The 10,905-nt window shown below is 38.2% G+C and overlaps 2 protein-coding genes across 4 annotated transcripts in view; one reads left to right on the forward strand and one right to left on the reverse strand.

Moving 5' to 3' along the window:
• GPLD1 (glycosylphosphatidylinositol specific phospholipase D1) overlaps nt 1-5,401 on the forward strand; it is a 54,686-nt gene extending 49,285 nt beyond the window's left edge. Inside the window, exon 26 of the mRNA XM_008580585.1 lies at nt 1,042-5,401. Coding sequence (XP_008578807.1) covers nt 1,042-1,128 — 87 coding nt within the window. The 3' untranslated portion in view covers nt 1,129-5,401. The remainder of the gene's footprint in view (nt 1-1,041) is intronic.
• The window catches only part of MRS2 (MRS2 magnesium transporter), a 19,109-nt gene continuing 11,332 nt past the window's right edge, over nt 3,129-10,905 (reverse strand). The window contains exons 8-12 of one of the 3 annotated variants that reach the window (XM_008580584.1): nt 9,569-9,721; nt 9,201-9,318; nt 6,341-6,454; nt 5,695-5,815; nt 3,129-3,358 (exon numbers count right to left, since the gene is read on the reverse strand). In XM_008580584.1, the coding sequence (XP_008578806.1) occupies nt 5,705-5,815; nt 6,341-6,454; nt 9,201-9,318; nt 9,569-9,721 (496 nt within the window). In that variant the 3' untranslated portion in view covers nt 3,129-3,358; nt 5,695-5,704. Of the gene's footprint in view, nt 5,816-6,340; nt 6,455-9,200; nt 9,319-9,568; nt 9,722-10,905 lie in introns of all 3 variants that reach the window. The other 2 variants (XM_008580583.1, XM_008580582.1) reach the window with 2 other exon arrangements.

Here is a 10,905-nt window from a genome sequence, read left to right on the forward strand (position 1 = left end):
ACTGAGGGTTGCGATCCGTTGCCGGTCACGAAAAAAGACAAAAAGGAAAAAAAAAAGAATCTATGTGGTTCAGATTCCCGTACAGGCCAGCCGCACACACGCACAAAACAAACAAAAAAAAGAACCCGTGTATAATAATAAAAACCATATGTACATCAACCATGGTTTTTATCAGTTGAGGAGTAGTGGTATAGATCATCTATATTTAATTTGATTTCCTTCTGTAAAACACAGCAAATTCACTTCCCTAATTATAGTTCACTTGGGTAAGTATTAAAATTACTTCACTTTCCCAGTAGTTCTCAAATTTAAATCACTGAGCAGTTGTCACACCTGTCTGACCAAAACACTATCAGCCAGTTTGATCACCCACAAAACTCATTTACCAGCTTCAGTTCGGAATAACCTTTGGCAGTTTCCACAAATCAAATCCTACCTCAAAGTATGAAATTTTGCCACCACTGAAAATATTTAAAAACTTGTAGGCATGTTTTGAAGGCAATTCTGAAAGATGGTTTCCAGAATGTTTCAAGCAGCAGCAGTGGGAGGTGGTGTAAACACAGAGACAAAGGCAGCCCCTGGGGATCCACCACTGAAAATATTTAAAAACTTGTAGGCATGTTTTGAAGGCAATTCTGAAAGATGGTTCCCAGAATGTTTCAAGCAGCAGCAGTGGGAGGTGGTGTAAACACAGAGACAAAGGCAGCCCCTGGGGACGTCCTTATTATTGCAGATGTGCAGTCTACATGGTACCACAACTGGCATTCAGGAATAAGCATGCACTGATGTGCTTTTCTTTTATTCTTCATGTGCCAGAGAAGGGATTGGGGCGAACGTCCTCAGCTGTGGTTTTTGGAACCTACAGATCTGGGAAAGTGGTATTTAACAAAGGGAAAGAGGCATTTAAGTTCAAGCCATGGGATCTGGCCATTGTCTTAGTCATCTTTACATTTCCAGAGCACAACATGATGTCTGGACTACAGTAGGAACTTAACATGTTATGGAGGGTCATGAATTCTGTCTGTATTGTGTCCTCCACAGAACCAAGTTGTCATTGCTGCTGGAAGGAGTTCTCTGGGAGCCCGACTCTCCGGGGCACTTCATGTCTATAGCTTTGGCTCAGATTAAGGATTTCACTCCATTTGCCCCCCGCCTCTCCCTCTCTCGTGCCAGTCATCTCCAGGGTTAGCGTGCTGGTGGAGGAAGTGGCACATCCAGTGGCAGATCCTGATAGAGGTGGGACTCTTGGAGACATGCACCAACTGCCAGTGTGGAAATTGGATACATTAAATGACAGCAGGAGAAATATGTGAAATAGCAGACGCTCTGGTTATTCAGGTCCCCTCCAAAGGTTACTTCTTTGCTTCCTTTGCATCCAAACCTTTCTTCTTTCCTAGCTTATTGCCGGTGCTCAGACCTGTCGAACAACCTATTTCCTCCTCCACTTGAACAACCATGTCATTCTGATGCTGGAAAGGTCTCTCTGTGGTTATCTCTTAGGGCAATCTCTATGTACTGTTCCTCCTAAAAATATCCTATTCGGTGCCCGTTCCAATCAAAGTGTACTAGAAAGTATGGTATACAGAAAAAAAAATTGAGCAAGGGAAACAGTAGAGGAGAAAAGTATGGGAGTGAAGGTTAACCTTACACTCCCAAAACTACTTTAAGTGATTTGCTCCTTTCTTAATGAGGATTACATTTTCATTGTTTTGCATGGTGAAAAACAAATATAAAAACAAATTTTATCACCTTCCCATGTCCTCAAATGCTTTTATAGAGATGGCTGTTTTAATAGTTGATGAACCTAGTGACTCTCCAATTAAAGTCAACTTATGAGGGGCTTTTGTTGCATTAAGTTGCTGCAAGTTGTGCCAACAGAACTAGAACAGAAACAAGAGATCTGGCCTGAGCCAAGTAAGTGATGGACCAAGGAGTGCAGCAGGCCTTGGCTTCAATTGTTCCTGGGCTGTTTTTAGTGGGGGTGGATTTCATCTGCTGGTACTGAAGTGTGGCACATTTATGGGAAAGGAATGTACCATAGAATTTCATCTTCACTAAAAATTTGCAGGCATTACTATCATAAATGGCAACTAGTTTATTTTGTATCAATAAGGGAAGGACCTTTCTTCTGACACTGGTGAAATGACAGTACAAATAGGAGAAAATAAATGAAAAGAGCTCTTCTCTTCTCAGCTCCTCTAAAGGCAGAGTAGACAGGTGAAAGGAGACAGGAAGAGGAATCCAACTGAAGGGTAGAAAGTTAAGTTAGGAAACCAAGAGAAAAACTACTGTGGCTAGGATGTGAGCACGAAGTGGGTACACACAGGAAAATAACATAAGCAGGCACATACCTAGATAGCACTTCAGGATCACTCCCAGGACTATCTCATTTTTCTTGAAGAGGTGTGCTAGCTGCATGGTTCCCTATGGCACAGCAAAAAGCACATAGAAACAACATTCGGTTTCTTTTTGGTAACAATTATTGGCAGCTCAACCTATTTGAAGAATTATTTCTAATTTTAAAAAAAAGCTATGTTTAGTGGACCAGATACACTGAGTTGTGCTCACATCCAAGTTGAAAAGTTTGAGTGTAGCTCAAACTCTGATGACATCTGACACTGTGCTTTTGGTAAAGGTATGCTTCTCCCAGTACTGGATCTTCTCGTTGGAAGCCTACATACTTTCATACAGCCATTATTATAGAAACTGTCAGTGTTTTTACACTTTGCTAAATGATAGGGCCTATGTTCAAACATAATCTTATTTATCTCAGGATTTATATTTTTCTCAATGCCTGAACAACCAGACAGCAAGCACCAGGTGAAGGTTAAAACCTATAAAGTTGGAAGCAAATTTTCAAGTTTATAGGATATTTAACCATACTAACCCCGTTGTCAAGAACAACGTAAGTTATACTCCTACTGTTGAAGGCCAACCTACATGGCAACATGTAAAAACCTGGCATACAGAAAAAAATTAAAATACATGACGTCTGATGTATTATCCCTACAGGTAGATTAAATTTCTATTCTAAGTATTAACTGAATCTCAAATGCTTAGTAACTTAAATAGAAATACCTTGTAGGGTTTTAATTTCTTATGAACAAAAACCTGAACTCACACAACAGTTTAACTAAAATTTATCTTTATTTCAGGATATCAGAAGACATTTACTTATTCGCATTTTCCATCTTTCTATTGTATATCTGTGTAAAAACCTCCTTCATGGCTTCAAGATCGGAATTGTTTTCTGTCTTTGTAACACAGACCTAGGAGACTAAAATGATCTGAAGTGAGCTTGGGAGCAGAGCAGGTCTCTGGAGTCCATATTCCATGCACCATCCATATTAGATCACCTCTGTAGGCATTACAAAGTAATGAAAATAAATCCATAATTCAAAGTGTGACTTTAATATTGCAATTAAAAAAATAATTCCAAGTTACTTTTGGAATAACTCACCCAAACAGAGTTTAAATATGAAATTGGTTGGTGACTATTTATCACAGTCTATGTTTATCAAGAGTAAAGCAAATGTTAATAGCATCGTAAAATGGCATCTCTTCTGCCCACATTTGCTTAGAGGCCTTCCAAAGAGAAAGACGGTCTGTTAAGAGTATCAAACCTTAAACTTCTACATGATCAACAGGGAATATCACTGCTTGCTTGCTCACATAAACTGGTGTTTGGTATCTTATTATTTACCTTTCAAATAGTAGTTATTATGCTCAGTCTATCATTTTAGTTCAAAATTTAAAACCAATGAACTTCATATTTCTTTTGGCACAGGCTCTACTTTACTGTTTGAGAACTTTAATGTAAGCAGCAGCTTGCAATCACCAAAGCAGAGCTAGTTGACATTTTGAAATCATACTTGATCTAACCACCTTGAAGAATTTTATAAACCATTAGTAACTTCCCTTTATCAGACTTATGAGGTAGTTAACATTATTTTCCCTTTTATTAATGGGACATGATTCATCATAAAAAATTATTTTACCCAAGTTCATGAACTGTCAGTAACACTACAAGGAAAAATGACCAAAATTCTATCCCACGCCTGATTTTAGTCAAACCAAATTCTGCCCTCTGGGATTCCAATTCTTCATCTGTCACAGCTAAGTAATATTTATTACCTATTTTACAGTGATAACATAAGACCAAATAGCAGCAGAGTACTTTGAGGTGAGCCAAAAAAAGAGTACCCTGTGAAATCTAAGTATTATCAGAGATGATCCTGACAATCATCAGATATTCGTAATGCTAGAGTGCTGTACAGCCACGTTCCAAAAACTACACCACGAAGCGCCTTCCTGACTCACAGCGAGGTGCAAGTGCTCCAAGACTAGCCCAGCCTGTTTCATGCCATTTTATTCTCTAGTTTCCCTCTGATGACTTCTCATAACCACACAGGAGTGGAAAACACCTTACCGGTAACTTCATCTGTTTCCTTCCAAATCAGCTACTGGAATAACATTTTTATTCCCATCACCAAACCACCTGGTAAATGGACCCTTAGACTTCCTCATATGCTATCACATTAGGATAATCAGGTACCCTGAACATCATCAGGGTAAGCATATTTATTCTTTTCTTACTACCACATTTGTAGTACCAGATAGTACAAGAGCTGCTCTGGAAAGTCTAGAATCTTCCATGAGTTTTACTTCTGGAGGCAAGTTTAACTGTAATGTTCTGGTGCATAACTGTACTTAACCTCCAGAAAAGAAAGGTAGGTAGGATGTTAAGAAGGACAGCAGCTTTCACAATTAGAAATATTAGCCATTTATTCTAAACCCAAATCTGATTTTGAAAACAAAAGGTATCACAAGTCTAATATTTACCTAGCCCCAAGTTTTAGGAAGCCCATCTGTCAACGTTTGAGGTGAAAGCATATAGATTAGCTGGGCTATACACATATTCCTTTTTAGGGAGGGTGGCCTAAAAATCTCTTCTAAAAATCAGGCAATGAACAAAGCAGCTATAAAGCAGTTACAGAATGGAAATACTTCCTTTCAATTTTACTTCCAAAGGCTCTAATTATAGCCAAGCAAAGAAAAATAGTTTCAGGGGTTAAGTGAAATCTTGATTAATTGGAATCCATAAAATGCTGGTATTATTTCTTTTTATTCACCTTATGTATAAAAAGGGGCAAATACAAGATAATAAGGTTATGTCAAGAGTTTTTTTTAAAGCACAAACTTCCAGAGTTTAAGGCTAGTACATATTATGCTAGCTTTTCAGTCACCTGAGAGTCAGGAATTCAGAGGAACATGATTCCCTATACTATGAACTATGGCTACCTGGTCTCAAACTATGGGTCTGTCAAGTTCCTAGGCTTCGTTTGGCATGAACTGTACTTTTCTTGATATGTATAAGTTAAGTAAAATCTATACAACAGGCTGTTCTTGTATTAAATTAACCTCTCCATACCTCGCATCATGTCTATAAAAACAGCATTTAAAGTTTGTAGAAAATAAAATTTTGGCCTTTTACAAAACAAGCACTTTGCTTCTTTACTCAGAATTCTACAAATGCAATAAAGTTCTAGTTATTTTGACTGCCATATGTTTATCATCAGACATTGTAATTTAAATATCAGTGATTTTCTTCAAGTGTCTGACTCTGTAAAAGAAAATAATAAAAGAATATCAGAAGTTTCCTGTGACTACCATACGAAAATACTCAGTATCCACCGGGTTGTTCCTATCGGTTTGTTAGGATACTCCTGCTTGATCCAAGTCCATCTGGCCTGAGGCTGTTTTTTATTTCCACCCTTCTATCTGCAAGAAGAGTCTTTTTAGGTAAAGAGGCCATCTAAATAAAGCAGAAAAATTAATTTTAGTTTGTGTATTTCTCAAAAGAAAAACCACTAGTAAAATAATATTATATAACTACTTAATAAAGGACTGCAAACCATATATCAACGTCTTAAGTACTTATTCCATTGGTGTCATTTTTGAAGTACAAAGATAAAGGAGGTAAACTTTGTATCTTTTCTTAATGACAACACCATGAATGATTTCCACGTTTCAATTTGGTTATGATGAAACGCTGCACCAGAATTACTAGCATCTGTCGAAATATATAATGCTCAGTAGAATGTTCCACGCAAAATAAATGATCTGCTAATAAGGATTTACACATTATCTCATTTAATTCTCCCAATGATCCTCGAAGCAGGTAGTACTGACTCAATTGACAGGAAAACTGAGGGAGGTTTAGAGAAATTAACGTGCAGGATCACAAATGCGGTGACAACTTAAGCCCAGACTGCCCGACTTTACAGCCCATGATTATAACCCTTCTGCAATATGACTGTGAACCATATCCCCTTCATACCACAGGAGGCAAAGGAGCTTCTAGTTGTCGTCCAAGGAATGAAAGCAAACGCCTCCAGATTAGGCCACTTCCCATAAACATAATTCCTGTAATCAGCCAAAATATTCTATGGTCCTGAAAGAGAACACATGGTTCATTTCAATTGCAAAAATTTTATCCTTAGAGATAAAATATTGTGAACTATTGTTGCTCCTGAGTTTAAAAGAAGCCTTGTTATTTGTACAGCTCTTTCTTATAGAAAGGAACTAAGAACAAGCACCTCAATAGCACTCAGAGACTAAGAATGAGACAGTAAATCAGAAGGGAAACATGATTTATAAGTGTTCAGTTTTTAATCATCCATAAGCCAAACATAACTGCTTTTACTTGGAGTTTCTTTCCAGTCTTTGTTTACATGCATACACATTTTCATAGTCAAAATCACAGAGAACACACAACTTTTTTGCTTGTAGCCACAGTTCCCAAACTGAGCTTAGGTATCCTGGGCATTTTCAAGAGAAATAACAAAAATGAAACTTTTGGTATAGGGATGCTGGGGAAAAAATTACTAAGACACTAAACGTACCACGAAGCAAAAGTTTGGGAACTTCAGACTTGCAGTAACATTTTTCCTCACCATCATTTTCAGAATTATAATATTTTTCCAGTGTAGTGTTTCCAGCAAATGTATTAATGTATAGAATCACAGAGTTTAAACTTAATCTCTCAAAGGAAAGGGATCCCATCCACAGCTATGCCATTAGCTGGTTATCACCCATGGCTTGGTTAGCGCCAATGCTTCAGAGGTTCACTTTCCCCCAAGATGGCCTGTGACACAGCTGACTGCCCATCGCTGATGGAAATTCATGTCATTTACTGTGCAGAAATCTGCCTCCTTTTAACATGAAGCTAGATATTAGACATAAAAAACTAGGAAGATAAGTGTTAACATGAGTGAATGGTTCTTGGATGGTGAACACACTTCCAGTTATCCAAAATGAGGGCCCCAATTTACTAAGTAAAAATTCTATTTAAATGAGATTTAACATAAACAGATTACTGTTGTTCTTCACAGTAGATTGGTTTTGTAGTTCCTTATAAAGTCTCTGGGGATGCCAAAATGTGATAAAATTGAAATGTAAGCTAAGTCAGAGGCAAACCAAGGTCAAAATTCCATGTGCATTGAACACACACCCACAGACGTTAGACCTCTAGGTCTGTAGTCACAACTGGGGAATTTGAAAAGGCCTATAGATGTATCCTGAGCACATCAAGAGTTGGACTATGTTGCACAAGATATTTTGGCTACTTCTGAACTTTCTAATGGTCTAAGTTTGGGCTCAACCCTCCCATAAATTCTATTACATTAAATAAATCCAAACCCTTACCATGCTCTACACAATTGACATGATCTCACGCTTGTCTTTTTGGCCTCATTTCCTACCACTCTCTACCTGACTGATCCTCTTCTAAACACTCTGGCCTTCTTGCTTCCCATGAACAAGCTCAGCTCACTCCTGCCTGTCTTTACATCTATAGTTCTCTTTGCTTAGAACACTTTCCTCCAGATCTTCCTACTTTCTCTTTTCATTCGGGCTTCCACACAAATATCACCTCCAAACCATCTTCCTTCACTATTTCTATCTCTAAAATGCCACCTGTCTCAGCAACTCACATTCTTTATTTCCTTACCTGGCTTTCTTTCACTTTGTGGCACTTTTCAGTTAACATACTTTATGTATGTTTATCATCTCTCTCCTCCTCTATAATGTAACCTCCACAAGGGCAGGGACTCACTGCTATATGGGCCTAAAGCAGTGCTCAATATATAATGGCACTAAAAGACGTATTTGTGAAATGAATGAACGACTATATTGCATTTATTTTTCTTTTACATTTTACCATAAGAAGCATTAAAAATGACTAGTACTGACTTTGCCTGTGGGAGCTCATGATCTTTTGTAGGCTCTGAACAAATAACTGCAAATTCAAGGAATGTGGCAGATGGGAAGTGTAGGACTACTTGGGCACATACTACAAAGGGAGTAATTTTACTTGTATGGGTTGGGGGTACAATCAGTGAAGTGACACATAAGTTGAGGATTTAGGCAAAATGTGTGGGAGTTCAGGGGACAGGTGTAGAGGCAGCATGCCTGGGAAGGAGCACTGATGGAGCAACTGACCGGACTGGCTGTAGGCGACATGGAGACACAGGGGCAGCAGACTAGGAAAGCCCCAAACCAAAAAGGCTAAATTTTCATCTAAAGGCTAATCAAAAGCCACTGAAGAGTTTTATGCAGAAGAGCCACGTAATCATGTTTACAACTTCTAAAAACTATTTTTTAAAACTATACAGTGGTCCTGATGACAGACTGGGTTCAACTAGGGTGACAGCCACAGAGACCAAGGACAGACCTGTCAAACTAATAAGGACACAGAATACAGCACCAGAGTGGGCCAAATGCACATGCAGATTCATTTCTAGACACCTTATAATAAGATATTCTCTGAAAATACAAAGCTGCTATGATAGGAAAAAATTCAGGGAGTTCAGTGTCATACCAATATGGAAAGGTGGAAGAATTAAGTGGAAAGTGAAAGTCCTTGGGTTCTAATTCTAACTCTGTTATTTTCAAGCTCTGTGCACATGGGCAAGTTATTTCAATTTTCTGAGGATTGGTTTCCTCATCTACAAAGTAGGGATAATACACTGACTTTCACAGAGTTGCAATGATGGAGCCAAATAAAGGATGCAAACTGCCAGGTACATTATCAGGCATGTAAGAATTAAAAAATAAAACTCTTCATTAACTGCCTCACAGTGTAAACCTGTTTTATCAAACCCTTCCCATTTGTAGTTAGCGAAACAATACATTCTCACCTCTTCAAGGGAAGATTCTAAATTCATTCCAAAAGCCACTCCCATTAGTCCAAAAAGCGAAAGCGAGAAGGTTCCCATGGTCAATTGTAGGTTCAACCTCATCATCACATTACGGTGGCTGGAGAGAAGAACACCTACTCAGATCAGAAGGGCCTACTAACTACACACAGCAAATTCACTAAGTATTAAAGATTGCATGAATTAAATCCATACCTTGCAAAAAAACCAAAACAAAAGAAACACTTTCATGTAGTACAAATCATAATAATGGTATAATTCCTTCCAAAATGACATTTCCTTAAAAGTTTTATTACTTTATAATAATTCTTCTATAAAGAAAATACTGGTTGTTTTATATGCTTTCTTACCTGTCCAGATTGATGAAAATAATACTCTGTGAATCATCAATCAGTACCCTAAGTTCCCGAGCTGCATTGGAAAGATCTTCAGCTAATCGGTAGTAGTTTTCCAACAGCAACTCCATCTCTTCTGCATGGTCAATCCCAGTACTGCTCTTTTCACTTCAATTAAAAGAGTTAACATAATTAACACGCCCCAATATGTGCACTATATATTTAGTACTAAAAACTTACTAAATTAGTACATAATATTCAGCCACCAGTGAAAAAACTCATCTTTGTATTTTCTACTGTGACTGAGGCCTATCTGTTAGTGGCTGTGTCAACTGATCCTAAACATTATACAGATAAGTTGAGGACAAAGGTTCCACCCTCACATAGACTAGTCAGCTTCACTGTATTCCATCACCCGATCTAAGAGACTCTTATGCAAATACATGCTAATTAAAAAGGAACATAAAGTGTATTTCCTTTCCAAGGTGTATACATAAAGTTATTTTCTTACATGAAGAAAAATGCTTTTGGGCCGAGCCCATGGCGCACTCGGAAGAGTGCGGTGCTGGGAGCGCAGCAGCGCTCCCGCTGCGGGTTCGGATCCTATATAGGGATGACTGGTGTGCTCACAGCGCTCACTGGCTGAGCACGGTGCGGCCGGTCTCAAAAAAGGACAAAAAAAAAGAAAAGAAAAATGCTTTTGAATGATGTCAATACATACTTATTTTGCTTCCCTTTATTTATACACCCCACTCTACCAAGAAGGAAGATAAGGGGAAATGAGGTACTCTAAAAGATACTCAAAAAGCCTGTTAGAGACAGATTGGCCTAAACAAAGCAAACAAGGGTTTCTGCTCCTATATCCATCTACTATCTACCATTTTATAGCCCTTTTAATCTTAATATTTCCTTATTAAAATATAAATAACCAATTTCTCAAAATGCTTAAAAAATCTGCACAAACTGTGGAAACTACACTCATTACAAAGATATCTGTATTAATTTCTCCTACTGCTCTACAAAAAACCAAAAACTAAGTATATAGATATTTAAAAAATAAACATTTAACTGGAGTGTCCACAAGAAAAGTAAGTAATTTCTAAATTCATAAGAGATAAATGATTTATCTATAAGATAAGCATTTTTAGGGGCCGGCCCGGTGGCGCACTGGATAGTGCGCCGCTTGGGAAGTGCGGCGGCGCTCCCGCCCGAGGGTTCGGATCCCACATACAGACCGGTTCCCGCTCACTGGCTGAGCGAGGCGCGGGAGCAACACTGAGGGTTGCGATCCGTTGCCGGGCCCGGAAAAAAAAAAAAAAAAAAAAAAAAAAAAAAAAAAAAGATTTGAATTG

Source organism: Galeopterus variegatus, unplaced genomic scaffold (genome assembly GCF_000696425.1).
Source record: "Galeopterus variegatus unplaced genomic scaffold, G_variegatus-3.0.2 Scaffold2131, whole genome shotgun sequence".
Lineage (NCBI taxonomy): Eukaryota > Metazoa > Chordata > Mammalia > Dermoptera > Cynocephalidae > Galeopterus > Galeopterus variegatus.